Raw genomic sequence first — 19298 nt, forward strand, 5'->3', positions numbered from 1 at the left:
AACAAGAGGATTTGCAGCATTTGTAAAATGTGCCATTATAATCAGCAAACAAGTCATACTGACGGAATGGCTGACTCCTAGAACCCCAACGATCCAGCAGTGGCGTATGAAAATGCTATGGTTATTACATATGGAACGAGTGGGTATTGTAGACTGACTCAGTAAAGGGGAAGCAGTTCCAAAATCAGTGGACTCCCTTTTGGAATACACTAACCCCAGCAGAACATAGTTATTTGTTAAATTTGTAACAATTAAGAGAATATAGATGGATGGACAATGGACATGGGGAAGTGGAGGAATAAGGGGTAGATAAAAGGAAGGTTGGGAGGAGGGTGGGGTAATTATTGTTTAATTGAAATTTAGGCGAAAGAGGTAGTGGTTGGGGAAGATAGTTGGGGAGAAAATTTTGAAAAATGATTGTTGGTACCTGAAGATACATTATACACGACATAATCTGTACAATGACATGTCATGTATACCATCAATAAAAATGAGTTAAATATAAATTTTAGCAAACACACACCCATTTCCCAGCCCATTAAAAAAAAATTCCCCCTTTCCCCCAAGAGGTAAAAAATGGCCTGCCACACCAAAAACACATGCCCACACTACTGCAGGCCACATTTTACCATGGCTTAGTAAAAGGACCCCAAAGTTTTAAGACCTAGGAGCCAGACCTTGAATGAATGGAATTTCTCTTTATTTATGCACATTTATAAATCACACATTCATATTGTGTTCAAGGTGATGCACAAGTTATTTATTACAGTAGCAGGGAAGGCGTAGATAAGAGGCTACTGGTCTCATCATCGCCTACCTACCTGCAGCATATATGGCAACAGGAGATAGGCTAAAGCTGCAGCTACTGAGGGAAGGTGGGGTGGTGCACACACCCACCAACCTCCTGAAGCTGCAGTCTTAGCTCTCTCCACTGCCCACAGCAGCTGCAGTTTTTAACCCTGGTTCACCCACTCCCAGCAACCACAGCCTAAAGCCTCGCTCATGGCCTACCCAGCCACACAAACAGCAGCCTTGTCACATCTTCACCCCCAGAAGCAGCCTCTCTGGATCCCTCTCCCCCCCCCCCTTCCAAAAAAAACAAAACAAAACCCAGAACCAAACTTTAAAAATATTAAATTCACCATACCAACAGGGCAGCTAGAGAGTCTCCTCCTCAGTAATGATGCTCCTTACGGGTTGCTTCTGCAGTCGCTAGCACTCCAAATAGCTTCCTAGCACATGGGCTGCCTTTTCAAGTTGGATACCCCCCTCTCTAATTTCTCTCTCTCTGCCTTCTCCCTGCTAAAGGAGGGAAGGAGACTCTATGCCACAGGAGGGTGCATAGAATGGCGGTCATATCCTGTGTGTGTGTGGGGGGGGGGGGGGGGGGAGAGTTGGGGGCAATTTGACAGAAAGCTGTTGGGGTATGTGTGCGTGTTCAGGGAAGGCAGAATGAGAGCGCTCTCTGCCTTTCCCTAGCACGCACACGCACATATACCCATAGCTTTGTCAAATCTCCAACTGCCCCCCCCCCCACAGCTGTCCCAATGACTACCACCCCACACACCCTCCTACAGCATGCACTTGCCCCCTAAATGACAACCCCCCATAACTAAATTTCTGAATACCTGTATCCAGCTTTCTCTCTCCTCCAACTGCACATACTTCCCCAGCTCCTGCACCCCAGCACACAGGCACTCAATCCTCTCCTTTCCTGTTTCATCCCCCCACCCTGAACACAGACCCAACAGCCCTCTCCCTATCCTGCCCCCACAGCACAGACACTCAGCTCTTCCCTCTCAGCCGACATCCAGCGCCCCCCGCACCCCCATAGCATACACCCCTAGATCCTGCTCCCTCCTGTCCCCCACAGCACACACACACCTCCTCCCCCAACATGGTTCAAGTTTTACATTCAGTACTGGCTGCAGAAGAGGTGGCTGTGGCTTGACACACAGTTGCTCTTCTTTCCTTCTTCTTCTGATCAGCACTGTACCTAGCCGAGGCTGCGGAGAAGGTTGGGGAGATGTGTGTTTGCGCACGCCTACGTTGGAAGTGCTGTTTAGGAGGGAGTGGGATGTGGCAAAGAAGGAAGGACTCACTTCTACTCCTTACTTTGCTTTACACAGCCCTGTCCAGCATATTCATACATTCAAGGCTGCAAAAAAAAAAAAAAAAAAAAAAAAACTAGGTGCCAGGTCCCATTTTTTTTTAGTCGCCATGGCAACTTAGCATCTGGGTTTTTCAAGCCCTGCTCTACCAGTGTGAAGGACACATCCAGCTTCAGGATAGCAAGGTCAAAAGCAATGAACACAAAAGTAGGCTAACATGAACACACATAAAATCATGGGGTTAGGACAGTGGTTCGCAACCCCAGCCAGTCAGGTCTGTCACCTTGACAGCTGTGCCATGATTATCAGTAAACGAAGAATACTCCATCCACTCCACAGTGGAAAAATGCTGCCCCTTGTTTGGGGGAGAACTATGACCACTGACCTTTGCCTCTGAACAATTAATTAGGGCTAATGTTTTCCATTATTTCACTACTAGACTGGGTAGAGAGAGGTAGGTCTCTTGGTAGTAGTGCATAGCTGTTTTTCCCTTCTCTCACTGCGCTGAATTGTTTAACACTAGAGGAATAACGTCATACATGAAGTTTGAGAGAGTTTTAATCCTAAGGACTCTTGTATTGGGTTATATGTAACCCTATAAAAACATAAGAGTAGCCATACTGGGTCAGAGCAATGATCCATCTAGCCCAGTATCCTGTTTTCCAAAACAATGGCCAAGCCAGGTCACAAGTACCTGGCAAAAACCCAAATCGTGACAACATTCCACACTACAAATCCCAGGGCAAGCAGTAGCATCCCATGTCTGTCTCAATAGCAGACTATGGACATTTCCTCCAGGAATTTGTCCAAACCTTTTTAAAACCCAGATATGCTAACCGCTGTTACCACATCATCCAGTAGAGTTACAGAGCTTACTTATTCGTTGAGTGAAAAAAATATTTCTTCCTATTCATTTTAAAAGTATTTCCATGTAACTTCCTCAAGTGTCCCCTAGTCTTTTTACTTTTGGAATGAGTAAAAAATCTTTTTACTTCTACTCGTTCTACACCACTCAGGATTTAGACCTCAATCGTATCTCTCCTCATCTGTCTCTTTTCCAAGCTGAAAAGCCCTAACCACTTTAGCCTTTCCTCATACAAGAGCAGTTCCATCCCCTTTATCATTTTGGTCGCACTTCTTTGAGGCTTTTCTAATTCCGCTATATCTTTTTTTGAGATATGGTGACCAGAACTGAACGCAATATTCAAGGTGAGGACATTACCATGGAGCGATACAAAGGCATTATAGTATTTTTTGCCTTATTTACCATCCCTTTCCTAATAATTCCTAGCATCCTGTTTGCTTTTTTGGCCGCCACCGCATACTGAGCAGAATATTTCAGTGTATTATCTACAACAACACCTAGATCTTTTGAGTGCTGACACCCAAGGTGGACGCTAGCATCAGGTAACCGATTCAGATTATTCTCTCCAATGTGCATCACCTTGCATTTGTCTACATTAAATTTCATCTGCCATTTGGATTCCCAGACTTCCTGCAATATTTCTCAGTCCGAACAACCTTGAATAGTTTTGTATCATCTGCAAATTTAATTACCTCTCTTATCATTCTGATTTCCATATCATTTATAAACATGTTAAATAGCACCGGTCCCGATACAGATCCCTATGGCACACCACTGTTCACCCTCCTCCATTGAGAGAAATGACCATTTAACCCTACCCTTTGTTTTCTGTCCAATAATCAATTCCTAATCCACACCAGAACCTTGCCTCCCATTCCATGACTCGTTACATTTTTTCAGGAGTCTCTCATGAGGAAATTTATCAAAAGAAGAAAGGCCCCTGAGTTGGCCAGAAACACCATCCCGCCCAGCGCCACCACCGGCAGCTTCAACAAAGCTCGGCTGAAGCTCAACTTGTTCGATCAAAATGTTGGAATGTACATTGGGTTTTAAATAAAAATAATCTAAATTAAATACTTCTATCTAGTTCAAAAATGAAAATGTCTGCTTGCTTTGTATGTAAAAATGTTCTCATCTGACATGATTTCATCACAGAAGGCTGCAGAGCTGTGCTGCGATGTCACCACATAACAGAATGGTGCTATGCTCTGGGACAGCGGCTGAATACACACACAGATGGATAAGGATTGTGTTCTTGTTTAAATTCAAAATTACACTTGTTTGTAGTCAGACACATGGGATTTTTCAGCCTTCCCTCCCACCAACCCCCATTTTTGGATCTGATAATTTCCTTTTACTCCCCAGCTGGAACCAGGTTTTGGATCTGACACAATGAGTTTTCATTTGCAGCTATTTGGGAGGGGGAAATTTTATCTGTTTTTAGGGCACCTTGTGGACCCCCAACTCTTCCAACATCTTCTCCTGGGGCTTGTGTGTAAGTGGTATGTATGTATGTGGCTGGGAGGGATGTGTACTCCTCACTCACTCCCATCTTGCCTCCCCTGTCTATCCAGGTTTCCTTTTTCATCGGTCCCCGTCTCTCATCTTGGTTTTAGACGCTCTTCAATATCATTAGGTGGCAAAGTCTTGGCTCCCTGCCAACTATGCCACTAAAAAAATGCTGGCAGCTCTCCATCCTTGGTTGGCAAAGCCTAGGTTCCCCACCAGCCACACTGCACAGGATAGTCTGTGCTGGCCTTCAGATCCCCAACATGGCTGGTTCGGTAGCAAAGAGCACATTGCACAGTTATTACACAGTATGCAGGAGACAAATTCCATCAATATCCTCCAAACAAATGAACTAGCATTTTGTATATAATGAGATAACCAAATGAATGTACTTGTCTATAAAAATAAAATTTAGCTATTTTTGTTGAAGTGTTTTTTTTTTTAACACTTAAGGGTTTACCGCCTTGCAGTGGGATAGTTACGTGAGGCCTGAGGGGGCCTGGACCCCCCTCCCGGCGAACCCGCCCCCGCCTACCTTCACTTTTGCTGGCGGGGGACCCCACTCCCCGCCAGCCGACGTCCTCTCCATCCTGCTCCTGCTGTTGCATGCATTTCTGATGTCCTGCACATTGTACATGCGACGTCAGACTCAGAGAACAGAACTCTGTTCTTTGAGTCTGACGTCCTGCACGACGGCAGCAATGCATGCAACAAGAGCAGGAGCAGGACGGAGAGGGCGTCGGCTGGCGGGGAGTGGGGTCCCCCGCCAGCAAAAGTGAAGGTAGGCGGCGGCGCTGAGGGAGGGCTAAAATGTGCCCCCTCCCCTCGGGCTTTGGACCCCCCTCCCACGGAAGTCTGGCTACGCCCCTGCCGCCCTGTACTAAAAGAGACCTTTCCAGAAAGTTAGCATGCAAGAACAGCCTACCATAAAACATGTTTTAAGCCTTTTGTGGTATTTTGCCTGTTAGCAATATTTTGGGAGGGGTGAGGCATGAGTGGAGAGCTGACACTCCTGCATTATCCAGCTAGTGCGTTAGGATCGGCATGTGCTAAGTGGATAATGCTGGGTTAACGCAGAAGAACTTACGCCTCCTAAACTGGAGGTGTTCCTGCATTAGCGCACGACTTTCAAAAAAAAAAAAAAAACCCTACTTTAATGCTGTGTTAAATCCAGGCTTAGCATACAGGAAAGTCCCGCTTTAGAACACACTAAGCCTAGATTTCACTGCGCCTTAGTAAAAGGGCTCCTTAGTTTGAAGAAAGAATGGGATCAGAATTGGAAAAAAAAAATCTTTACTGCTTCATCATCTCTTTCACTACAATTTTTCTCTTAGGTAAACGTTATTGTTATGCAACAAATTAAAAACAACAAAGCTGAGGGGTGGCCTGGCAGAAGGACCCCAGGTTTGGTTTGGTTTCAGGTTCCGATTGGCTGGGGCTGCTATGGAGACAACGTTCACTGACTCTGGGGCAAGAATCATATTCCTTTTGGAGCAGTGACACCTTGTGGCCTGATTCAAGACCTACGATTGCCAACTTACTGAAGGTGTTCTGGTGCATGAACCCAGCTGAGGACTCTTGCGGAGATGACTGGGCCAGGTAAATTGAGAAGGGGAAAAGACAGACAAGTAAATGAAAGCTCATAGCACCAGATCCCAGCCCTGGTCTTGAGTGAACTGGAATCCAAAGGCATGGGAGGGAACAAATTATCTCCTACCCCAAAACCAAAACCATTTTAGAAGTGAGAAAGACCAGTAGCTGGACTCAAACTTCATCTGCACTGGAACTCAATGCCTGTCAATTTGTTTCTGGAGGCGAGTTGCACTGCTGATGCACAGCTGCACTACAAAGTGCTGCCTTACCAGGTGGCTCGGCAATAAATGTACTTCAGTGATCGTTTCTAAACTAAAATGGTGGGACTTTTTTCCTAGTACAAAGCTTCCAAAACTTTTATCCAATCTGACCCAATTTTAACATTTAAGAATTAATGCAACCTCAAATAAGGATGAAAATTAAAATTACCAGACCCTCCTCCCCCCTTTATCAAAAGCTTGGAGGCAACAGTAGAAGCCATCAGCACAGGGTCCTGTATGTCAATGTGTGCCCACAGACCCCAGTGATCTGAATGAGTTTCCAGTCTAACAGGAATGTCACACAGGAGAAAGGGGCAAGGCCTGTGAACCTCCACCTACTCACAGCCGAAGTGCTGTCGCTGCTGGACACAGGTCATAGGATCAGAGGAAGGGGGAGCAGCCCCTATTTTGTGATCTCATTTGGGTTCCTAATCCACAGTTTGAGAACCACTGGCATAACGTTAATAAATCTAAGAGAGAAATGAACTAGCGATTTGCTTTAACTTCTAATTTGCTATGGGGACCGCCCTTGTAGTAAGGACAAAGGGGGACTAGGCTTTTCTGCAGGACTGTACAGATCTGGTGCAATAGAGTGCCTGTGCTGGTACGCTGCTCTGATGATTTCTTATTGTTTAAGGCAGGCATTAAAGAATTGTTTCCCTGAAGGTTAATGAGGACATATTAAAGATAAGAAAACAGGAAAAGGAAACTTTTTTTCCTTTGAATCTACAGATACTACTGTAACATGTTATAAGAATATTGTGTTCATTATGTGTTGTATGGTTTTAAAAATTACATATGTCTGGCTCTATGCCATCTAGGATATTTTTTCAATAAGACAGTTAAAATGCTGAAGAAAATAAATCCATAAACAGGTTTTTTTATGGCACGGTGAAGGAGGACAGATTTCTTTACCCTTGTTATTACTTGAGAATTGAGAAAATCTCACAGCCTATGATATCCCCTTCTTCTGTTCCTCATGCCCCAGTTGGCACTAGTCGTCCTTTTGCAGGGTCTCTCACTGGTGGCCTGGGGCAAAATGAAAGGGGAGGAAAGGGAATATGCAGCCCATTTTTTTGGGGAGGGTAGGCAGATACAAGGAGCCACATTTTCAGTTCCTAAAAATGGAAGCGAAACAGAAAATCCCATGCCAGAATGCTGCAGCCTTGTACAAGTGAGGGACAAGGTTAGCTGTACATCAAAAAGACAGGGATTCAGCATGCAACAGGACACTTACGATTGACGTGTGTTCCAATGGGGTCTGATCACTGGTAGCAGCAAACACAATTGAGGCCAACAGAAACAACACTCCAACAGACAAACTGAACCAGAAATCCTGGTGGAAAATAATGAAAATGGTTAGAAAATGCATATTTACTGTGACACAATGGAACATTTCCCTGTCTTCCGCTGGTCCCTGCCCACCCCCAGACAGACTATTCTTATCTTTCATTTCAGCAACATAAGCAGAAGGATGCGTCGCTGAGATTTTAGTTTAAGTCTTTGTATCTTTATCTAGTTCAATCAGGACTTTCTTCTTACATCAGGGGGAAGAGGGAGGAAGACAAGGGAGCAGCAGAACCAGCCTCGGATTCAATGCCATGAGGCTTTATTCACAATTACCCAACAATAAAGCTGCCTGGACCTAAGCTTTTTCTTCCATAAATATCCTCCTCAATGCGATATCCTCTCACCCAATCACTGCAGAGATGGTCTTCAACAGGCCATGCACCAGATTCTTGCAATCATGGCTTTTAAATCCAGCCACTAGTTGTTGTTGCACAATGAATGAGTTTACCTCAACTCAGAGGGTGTGAATGCTGCTTCCACAGCACTCCAAACCTACGCAAGAATCAAACCCAAGTTCTTCTGCATGTTACAGCAGTGTTAAGAACTGAATCTAGTTAGAAGCTTGTATTTTAATGTGAATGAAACAAGTTGCATGATATGGCCAGCAGCACGAAGTTGAAAAGTTCACTCTTCAGTTAGTCTGCATGAACATAAAACCCAAGCTTGTCACTCGGGGATGGGCCACTGGGGCCATGGCCCTTCCAATATTTTGCCTAACACACCATCACCAGCTAGAGAGCCTGGGGGAGGGGGCCACAGATTGGTTGGAGTGGCCAAACAGACCAAATAGGTATCGCACTGCCCCTCTTAGCCATGCAATTCTCAAATCCAGTTTTAATTTTGTTTTGCATGGGTCTCATCTGATGGACACTGATTCATACAATACCTCTCATTCACATTACAAACATTTATATGTTGGTGTATAACATATAATTGTTTTGAGTTGTTTAAAATATATTTTATTTATTTATTGAGATTTATTAATCACCTTTATGACAAGATTCACCTACTAGAGTTATCACTGCAATTGTTTTTCTTATTTCATGTCAAGCTGCTCTATCTGGTGACAGGTTAAAGCAACTAGATGACGTCAGTCAGCTACAGGCACCAGTATGTTCAGATTCTTTTTATAAACCTCCCACAGTGTTTCCCAAATACAACTACCAAGGGAAATGTGACTTGATATACCGCCTTTCTGTGGTTTTTGCAACTACATTCATAGCGGTTTACATAGTATAGTCAGGTACTTATTTGTACCAGGGGCAATGGAGGGTTAAGTGACTTGCCCAGAGTCACAGGGAGCTGCAGTGGGAATCGAACTCAGTTCCCCAGGATCAAAGTCCACTGCACTAACCATTAGGCCACTCCTCCACACCAAAAGACTTTTTCACAGACACCACAGTGTGGTAAAGCTAACTTATAAGTTTAGGGAAAAAAGAATTAACAATGCAGTTGCCAGCAAGAACTGGTAATGACACTCTGAGGCCACCTATAAAACCCGAGGAAAGAACCCTTTCCCAAGTCCCTTTGAGGTGCCTCCCTCTTTAAAGGGCAGTCAGTCTCATTACGACAGCCAACTGTTGAGGGCAACTGCCAGGTAAGTGTGCCCTTCGACAGGATCATGGATTCTGTGGCCGGCACACAAATTTCTCAGAACTAAATACTTGGTGTACATAGATACCAGCACAAAAGTCACGATCAGGACCAATGTACGTGTAAGTGAAAGGTGCAAGCTTAAATAGCGAGACCCTCTGAAGAGGGGTGGAGTCAAACTGTACATACTCCTGGGCTACTTGAGTGAAACCAGTACTGTAGCTATCCAAAATTAGTGGGGTCCAAATACCATCACCCTTATGTGATTAACTACAAGGAGTTATTCAGAAAGGTGTCTGGCCCAGGGTTTGCACCACGGGCAAAGCCACAGCCTCCAAGACACCAAGCTAGTCCATATATTATCTGCTGGTAAAATTACATTCATAAAAGGAATGTTCTACGGAACAGCCTCTATCCACATTGTATGAGGAAACTTTCTTAATGACTTTTTCTTGTTACTAGCAGGCCAAATTATAAAAAGATGAATTTTAGCTATCAACATTAAGCTGTAGAAGTCTACCGAGACAGGCATTTCTTACCAATTTCTTTACCATCTGCAATCCAACCTTTTCATGTAGACGAGTAAAATATACAACCAGTGCCAGGATGCTCAGCAAGAAAGCACTGCAGCTCACAAATTCAAAAAAGTACAGCCCAATACAACTGGTACAGTACTCCACAATCTCCTCACAGATGAAGGCCACAAAGGACAGCAGCTAGGCAGAAACAAAACAAAAAAAAACCACATTAGCATGAGACCAACAGAAATTAGAACCCCAGACAAATAACTTCTAGGGGCTTATACAAGCAGTCAAGCAAAATGTATCCAGAAGTACATAAGTAATGCCACACTGGGAAAAGACCAAGGGTCCATCGAGCCCAGCATCCTGTCCACGACAGCGGCCAATCCAGGCCAAGGGCACCTGGCAAGCTTCCCAAACGTACAAACATTCTATACATGTTATTCCTGGAATTTTGGAGTTTTCCAAGTCCGTTTAGTAGCGGTTTATGGACTTGTCCTTTAGGAAACCGTCTAACCCCTTTTTAAACTCTGCTAAGCTAACCGCCTTCACCACTTTCTCCGGCAACGAATTCCAGAGTTTAATTACACGTTGGGTGAAGAAAAATTTTCTCCGATTTGTTTTAAATTTACTACACCAGTGTTGTTTAATTAGGACTTCTAAGAGTATAACCTATTTGAGTTAAAATATAATATTAGGGATGGGCATTTAGTGCACTATTAATGCAATACTTTTTTTTTTTTAACTATGATTCAATTTTTTAATCATGATCAAAATTTTCAACTCCTGTCTATTGCCCAGCATTGCTTTCTCTTCCCTGCCTATCCTATTTCATCTTGGCGTAACATAGCAGAGGGAAGGCATCGGTGTCAGTTATAAGTAGCATGCGGGAATCGCTGCTGGAAACCCTTTGAAGAGCCAGATAAAGGTTAAGATAAATGTGTGTGGTGGGGGAGGGGGATGCTGGACTTCTGTACTAAGGGGGGGGGGGGGGTCAGCAGCTGGAGATGAGAGAAATGCGTGTTTGTGTGTCAGGGGTAACAGGTATAACAACAGAAGGTGAGCTACTTGGGTATATATACAGGGGAAGGTTACAGCAGGAGAGGAGAAAGGTAGGTACCTGTAGGGGAGGGGGGAGCAATGTGCTGTGGGAAGGAAGTGTCTGTATGACATTTTTCATTCTTTCAGCAGGTTTAAAGAATTTTCATGCAGTGGGAATTAGTCCAGAGCTGTGACTAATCATGTGATAAAAATTTGTAATACCACGATTAAATTTGATTAAAAATTTTTCATTCTTGCCCACTCCTAATTGAATAGCACGTTGTGAAGGATAATTATCCATGCTGAGCGTTTGTTCAAAAGGATGTTTGGATGAACATTAAAAAAAAAAAAAATTTTTGAAAAGCATATGCCCAAAATGCACGACATGACCAAGTGCAACCAATCGCACGGTTGACATATTAGCAATATATATATATATAAAATCTATTTTTTATTGAAAATGAATCAACATTCAAGTGAACCATACATTTCATTTTTAACTTTAAACACAATTCCAATCCACAACTTATGCCCAGAACTATATATATCCTTTTTCAGTAGTAGCTCAAGATGAGTTATATTCAATTAATGGGTATTTCTATGTCCCTGGAGGGCTCACAAACTAATTTTGTACCTAAGGCAATAGAAGGTTAAGTGATATATATATATATACACACACACACTTACATAATATAAGAGACAGTTACAGAGATCGGGTTCATTGAAGTATAGTTCTTAGTAAATAAGATCAAAACAAGCGTGGACTATGTTTGAGTAGTCTGTGAGAAAGAGTAGGTGGATGAGGGTAGAATCGTTGTTTCATTTCTGAGCTTATTTTGGCAATGTTTAAGTTGTTTTGGGGTGAGTAGGTGCTGGCGCAAGTAGTTTCCTGACAAGGTATGTTTTTACGGAATTTGAGGTAGTCGTCGGTGAGTTTGAGGTTTTTTTGGCAGTGAGTTCCAGAGTTGGGTGCCCATATAGAAGAAGTTAGCTGCAGTCCCTTGCAATTGGGATAGTGAAGAGTCGGGTATGATCTCGCTGATTTCATCGTGTTTCTTAGAGGTATATCAATTAGTTCGGTCATGTAGTCCGGTGCAAGGCCGTAGATAATTTTAAATATGAGTGAGCATATCTTGAAGGTTATGCGCGCATTTATTGGTAGCCAGAGGAGACTTTGGAGGAGTGGTTTCGTGCTTTCAAAGCGAGTTTTTCTGTATACAAGTCTGGCTGCTGTGTTCTGTGCTGACGCTGTAATTTTCTTATGATTTGGTCTTTGCATCCTGAATAGATTCCATTGCAGTAGACTGCTTGGGCTAGCACCATTGATTGGCTAGCAGGCATGCATGGGAAGTGCAGCCTTTGCCCTGTGTGAAGTCTTGCACCAGTGTTCTTCCACAAATATGGATCACCTTATCATTGTATCAGCTGGCTTGTATAGATGCAGTTCTGCTCCACAGATGCCTGAGAGATGGGAGGAATGTAGAAAAGCACACAGGAATCATCAGTACAATATGAAACGACAACCCAAGGTATTTTCATTCTTGTTCCATCAGTAATTACAGTATACTGAGGCGCGTACGAAACACTAAAGTGCTCTCAATGAGTTCAAAAGTGGAGATATCTTCTAGACAGAGGCCCTGAAAGACTTTGTAACACTAGCTTCAGAGACAGTGCATCAAGATGCTCTCAATTCCCAGACTGCAGGCATGAAATAACAAATCACATAAATTCAAGAGAACAGACCTGAGGTGGAACTATCAAAATATACTCCAGAAACCAAAATACTACTGAAGTCTTGCAGCACCAATGTTACCTGGAAACACAGTGAATCAAAGCATGGATACCAGATCTAAGAGGGACTTCCTTATTATTTGATGGAGAGCTTTGTTAGCATTGCCATCAGATCCATTTCCAACAGAATTCTTTCTAGCATGAACCCTCTGAGCCATGAGGCAGAGAAGACAGAAAATGTCACAGAAAGCAAACGTGCCACATGAAAAGACACAGCTGAGCATCAGCTCCAGATGTACAGATGATGATCGTCAGACTGTCTCTTTTGGACAACGAAAGCCCAGCAGGGCACCACGCCTGAATGCCAGAGATCCTCCTGATGGCTTCACTGATGCAAATCAAAATGATTTTTTTTTAAACCCCACAAAGTTCAAGCATGAACGAGAAAAGCACCACAGTGAGTCATAAAAGGAAAAAAAAAAAAGCTTTCAGCTGTGATATCTGAAGTACAGCAGGGTTCAAAGTTCTACACCTCTAAGTTGAGGGAGGGGTCATGTGTTTATCAGACTGAGTACAGAGAAAAGGAAAACGAGAAACAAGGACCAAGAGGAAGAAACCGAGGAAATCTAGCTAGTGCTGATCTGACAATTTCTTTTTGAGAGGGAGGATTGCGCAGGGTCAATGGGAAGACCATACAGTATCCCGTAAAAGACAGCTTTTGGTCTCTGTTTTACCCCCTTGAAACAGACATGGTTTTTAGCATGTAAATATCCGGCATAGGTTGGACTTTTCAATAGTTTCAGTGCTTTTTATCTTTAACTTCCTCCCTGGTTTCCCCATCACCAAAAACACATCCCCTTAGTCCAGTGCTCTTCACTGCAAGGCCCGAAAGCCAATGGCAGCCTCCATGAACCATAACCCTATAACTCTTCCCCCATACCCAACCTCCCCTTCCTAAACTTGCCCGAAGACTTAAATTTATAGAGAAGTACATGGCACTAACTCACCCCACCCCCAACTTGCCCCAAGACTTACATTACATTTATAGAGAAATACATGGCACAGATTGATAACAGTTCTGTTTTCTACCTATGCTACGTATCTCTCTATATAAAACACACCTCCAACATTCTAAAGCCTCCACAAGTCCCAACGTTCTAAATGCATGGTGGTGAAACCAGGAATTCACCCATGAGTATTGGCCCCGCCCCGCCCCCCCAAGGAAAACGTCATGACGTCGAGGGCGGACAAATGACACTCAACCAATCACATAGCGAACCCGTTACTAAGCGACGGAACGTGACATAAGACATCACGGAACAATGAAAACCAGCAGCAACAGTTGCTACGCGACGTCAACAGCAACGCTAAAAGGACCATATAGATCTCTGCTCTCCACACAAACAACGGACACGGAGGGCATATGAGGGAAGGAAAAAAAAACAGCACATACACACACACTCTTACTCTTAACTGGCTATAATGAGCAACTGACCTGCCACTATCACAGGGACTGCTAGCACCTCTCTCTCTCTCTCACACACACACACATGGGACACAGAGGGGATGGAAGACAAGGAACGAATCGTTGGGTATGGAGGGGGCGGCAGGGGAGATAAGGCAAGAACTGCCTCAAATGTTTGTGCTGTGCTATATACAATTATAATGCTGTCTCTTCATTCTGACCCTACCCTTTCACACACACACTTACACTGTCTGTATCTCACACACACATGCACCCACACACATATACACACTCTCTCACACAGACACACAAACATGCCTCAAATGGTTCAGCTGTCCTATGTAAAATCTCACTGCTGTCTCTTCATTTTCACCCTACCTGTGCACACTCTCTTTCACACAGAGACACACACACACACACACACACACACACACACACACATACATATACACACTCTCACTCTCTCTATAGCCTTGCTAGCGCCCGTTTCATTTGTTTACGAAACGGGCCTTTTTTACTAGTTTCTCTATAAATTTAAATGTGTACTTCCTAAACTCCCACACTTTTCTGACAAGACTTAAAAAACAGTGAACAAATCAGGGCACTGTGCAGTTCAAACTAAAGTGTCACGCGGTGCCATAAGAAAATGGAAGAGCTGTTCCAGAAGCCAAAAAAGCTTCTGCAGAAAATATAGGTGAGGGGGTTGGGGAATTAAAAAACTGGAGCGAGGGCTGTTGTGTCAAGGGGGCATGCAATGAAGCTGCAGTGTAGTAAATTTAAGACGAATCGGAGGAAATGTTTCTTCACTCAATGCGTAGTTAGACTCTGGAATTCGTTGCCGGAAAAAGTGGTTAAGGCGGTTAACTTAGCGGAGTTTAAAAAGGGGTTGGACGGCTTCCTGGAGGAAAAGGCCATAGAATGTTATTGAATGGACATGGGAACAATTCACTATTTCTGGGATGGGCAGGACAAATTGTTTGTTCTTTTGGCCGCTGACGGAGACAGGGTGCTGGGCTCGATGGACCCTTGGTCTGTCCCAGCATGGCGATACTTATGTCTTATATCTGGTAAATTTAAAACAAATCGGAGAAACTTTTGTCTTCACTCAAACTCTGGAATTTATTGCCAGAAAATGTGGTAAAGGCGGTTAGCTTAGTAGAGTTTTAAAAAAGTTTGGACGGCTCCCTAAAGGAAAAGTCCATAGTCCATTATTAAATTGGACTTGGGGGAAATCCACTATTTCTGGGATAAGAAGCATACAACGTTTTGTACTTTTTTGGGGATCTTGCCAGGTATTTGTGACCTGGATTGGCCACTGTTGGAAACAGGATGCTGGGCTGGTCTATCCTACTATGGCAATACTTATGTACTTATGTAATGTAGTCCCCTAGGCAATAGCCTGTTCCTAAATTTGGGCCTGCCAGGAGTCTTCAGCCCCGTCCAGCAAAGACCTGCCCTGAGTATTGTACAGCGCTGTGTAACCCTAGTAGCGCTCTAGAAATGTTAAGTAGTAGTAGTATGAGGTGCCAGCAGGAGATCCCTGCTCTCACCAGTGACAAGCTCTGTACTGGACCAGTGACAAGCTCACACCCTCCCTTCTCAGGACAGGTATCCTGAGAAGGGAGGGTGTGAGGAGCAGCAAAATGGATAAGAAGGAAAGGTGGGCTGAGAGGGAAAACAAAGGAGAAAGAGGAGAGGGTGGAGCTGAGCTGACCAGGGCAACCTGGGAAGTACAGAACCAGCCAACCAAGGGAAAAACCAAAATGCAACCTCCTCGTGGGGAGCCGGGGTCGGACCCACCCATCCAGCCCAAGCAGGGGGAGGGGATTGTTCTTAGTCCAACCTCCTTGGGACCAAGGAGGAGGGGTTGCAGACTTGAGAGGAAATGTGTAGCTTAGGGGCGTTGTCACCCGAGAAAGTTTGGGAACCATTTGTCTATGCCCTAAAAATGGCAAGGATAAATCGAGAACAGGTATACATATGATGTAACATTTCATACTATATTTAATGAGTTTATATTGTTGGGCAGAGTTGATGGACCATACAGGTCTTTATCTACTGCCATCTATGTTACTATGTATTACATATTTTATTTTTGTTACATTTGTACCCCGTGCTTTCCCACTCATGGCAGGCTCAATGTGGCTTACATATTGTATACAGGTACTTATTTGTACCTGGGGCAATGGAGGGTTAAGTGACTTGCCCAGAGTCACAAGGAGCTGCCTATGCCTAAACTGGGAATTGAACTCAGTTCCTCAGTTCCCCAGGACCAAAGTCCACCACCCTAACCACTAGGCCACTCCTTTAAATTTTGATTGTTTTAATTTGTTTATCCAGACCTTACAGGCACCCGGTTTTGCTTTTTAAACCCAAAGGTGGAGCCCAAGGGTGGTTGAACAATTAGGTATAAACTGTGTTTCTGACTTTACTTGTTTTGGACTGTTTGGGTCCAGCTGATCTGTACATCTACTGCCTAGAATTTTGGAAGATGGAACTAAGAAAATAAAAATTACATTTTGGAAGTACTCTGACAAAGTTTTTGTTTACTTTTGCAATGTGATGGATGCCTGTTCTGGTGTGTGCATATGATAATCTTTGAATAACTGTCATAATCAAATGACTATGGTTTATGAACATGTGGCATCATTAAAAGGACAAACTTTTAAATGACCAGTTGGGTATATATACTAATCTCAACTTTGTTAAATGTTTCAGACACATCCTTGGGTACTTGCTCCCATGATATAACTGAATTCTATTATTCTGTCTCACTATTTTCAAATGTAAGCCACATTGAATCTGACTTTGTTTTGGGATGTGTCATATAAATGTTTTAAAAAAAAATCCTTAATCCTCCACCTTTTAAGACACTGCCTACCCACTGGATAATGATGGCATAAGGAAAGCAAGTTTGGTCCAGTGAAGAGTAACTCAAAATAACCTGTTCCTTAGCTGGGCCCTAATATTACCATATTGAAAACGTGACCATACCATGACTCTGTGGTTATGTTCCACGATTAACTGGATTTCTTGAAAAGATTACATAAACTTTGGATGCATGACTATGGACACAAACACACTTATTTATTCAATATCACAATTCCTCAAGTACAGCCACAAAACAACCTTTTAGGGTGGATAGTGTTCACAATCAGCTACTTTTATTATCGACCAGAGAGAGATAAAGGGGCATGTTTACTAAGGTGCATTAGCGTTTCTAACAGGACTTTAAAGTTAAGGCGTGTTCAGTGCTAATGCGCCTATACATTTCTATGGGTGCATTAGCATTAAACGCATGTAAACCATTTACGCGAGTTAAAAACACTAATGCACCTATAGCGCACTTTAGTAAACATAGGCGAAAGAGTTTTCAGTTTTGGAACAGTATAAGTTATCACAAGAACAAAATATAAGAAAACCAATGGACTGCATTAGGGGCTTGTAGCCCATTTAGTTATTTTTAAATAGAAGAGATTTGAATGAAACTATTTATTTTGACTTATAAATCTAGTTGCCCCTGAAACATGCTCAAAACAGAATAATCCATTTGCATATCTTAAATGTAAAGTTCTACGTAACAGATTAAAATATGATTCCATGTGCCCCAAAGAAAGGCGAGTTTAATTATACATCCATTTAATTTCAATATATCCTGTCATCTTTTTAACACCAGGCTTCCCACAGCAGATTACAACAGGTAAGATAAATCTGTTAGGAAACAGAATATCCTCACTGAAATCTGGCCATCTGTATTGTATAGAACAGTGTAGAAAAATTAGAACAAATTACAGAGTTTATAAGCGCTGGTTCTAACAGCTACAATAATTTTTCAAGCTGTTTTAGTAATACTCAATTGTTATTTCATAGTTATATCTACATATGGGAAGCTTTCAATTAAAAAGTTATCCAGTAAGTTTAAAAAGTCTTTTCTCCTTAACCTTTAAAGGCACTGCCTATCCAACTGAAACTGCTTTAGACTTGTTACAGATGAGATTGTCCAGCATAGTCAGTCCCCTATTTCAAAAGAATCTTTTGCTATTGTTTTGGGTGTACTAAGGCCGTGGCAAGCTCCGCCTACTGGCTTCAGCTCATACAATGGACTGGATAGGCTCACTTAGTCTCCTGTTTTTGTCCAACCTCCTTGGAGAACCACAACCATCCCACACAAACCGTAGCCATTCTGTGGTTACGTCACAATCCCAATCTTACCGAACAGACAAAAGAAAGCCGGGCTCTCTCTCCCCGTCCCACACCTTAGTTAGTGCAAACCAAGGCGCAATCATACCTCCTTGGCGCAAACATTTCCCAAAGCCCAACCCCCCACCTCACCAGCTGCAGCACTTTGAACGCAAGGCGCAGAGGGCCCAGGGTTTGGAGACCGCGGCAGTCGCCCGTGCTGGGGTTGGGGACAGTAGTGCCCTTGTACACGGGGCCGTTCACTGAGTCGTCAGCCATGGCCAAGTGTGCGGGGTGGAAAACAAGAGATCGGTACACTGCTCCGTGGCTCCTCTCTCCTCCGCCGCTCTCTTCCTGAACCAAACAAAACGAAAGTGAAAGCGAAGCTAGGACTGGGAGGAGCCGGATTCCAAGGAAATGCCAAAGAAGGAGGAGCAGGGGGTGGAGGAGGCGGTGCTTCTTTGACTCCGAATTCCACTCAAGGTCAAGGACAGGGCGGAGGTTTAATAGAGCACCTTGGCACCCACGTGACGTCCAAAACAGAGCTGGGAAACGAGGCGGCTATGGTTGTTGGGACGGGTCACTTCAGAAATCGAAAGTGTAGAATCGTGGCCCCTTCCCCGCAGCAATCATTCCGAGTTTGAAGCGAAAAACAAGCGAGCTGTAGGAAGCTGGGCACGTCTTCCTCGCTTTCGTCGTCGCTCTCGGCTCTCCCCACCCCTCATTCCTTCCTTACACGTGGGTGGGTGCCAGCAGTTTCCTGTCAAATGACAAAGTGGGCCGCACTTACTACTCAGTCTGTCCTAATTCTCTCTCACCTACAGATGCAAGAAGAAAAACACTTTAATCCAGAATGGTAGTACTTCAAGCAAGTGCAGGGGGAACATCGTTTTGATCCCCAACGTCTCCACCAGTTGTTGAACCTGTGTTAAGGCACACTAAGGCGGATCCTCAAAAGTATGACCTTTGAATGGTGGGTAACATGGAAAATAGGGAAGAGTGGCTAAACACATGTGCGCTAGCCCCTGGCAATAGATCTATGGATGGTAGCCGGTCTGGAAAGATTGTGTTTGTTGAACA

The 19298-nt window shown here is 43.6% G+C and overlaps 1 protein-coding gene across 1 annotated transcript in view; it reads right to left on the minus strand.

Moving 5' to 3' along the window:
* The window catches only part of CMTM6 (CKLF like MARVEL transmembrane domain containing 6), a 28569-nt gene extending 9893 nt beyond the window's left edge, over positions 1-18676 (minus strand). Inside the window, exons 1-3 of the mRNA XM_030205999.1 lie at positions 18372-18676; positions 9821-9997; positions 7576-7674 (exon numbers count right to left, since the gene is read on the minus strand). Of these exons, the coding sequence (XP_030061859.1) occupies positions 7576-7674; positions 9821-9997; positions 18372-18497 (402 nt within the window). The 5' untranslated portion in view covers positions 18498-18676. The remainder of the gene's footprint in view (positions 1-7575; positions 7675-9820; positions 9998-18371) is intronic.
* Positions 18677-19298: the final 622 nt, after the last annotated feature.

The sequence above is a fragment of the Microcaecilia unicolor genome, chromosome 1, assembly GCF_901765095.1.
Source record: "Microcaecilia unicolor chromosome 1, aMicUni1.1, whole genome shotgun sequence".
Taxonomy (NCBI): domain Eukaryota; kingdom Metazoa; phylum Chordata; class Amphibia; order Gymnophiona; family Siphonopidae; genus Microcaecilia; species Microcaecilia unicolor.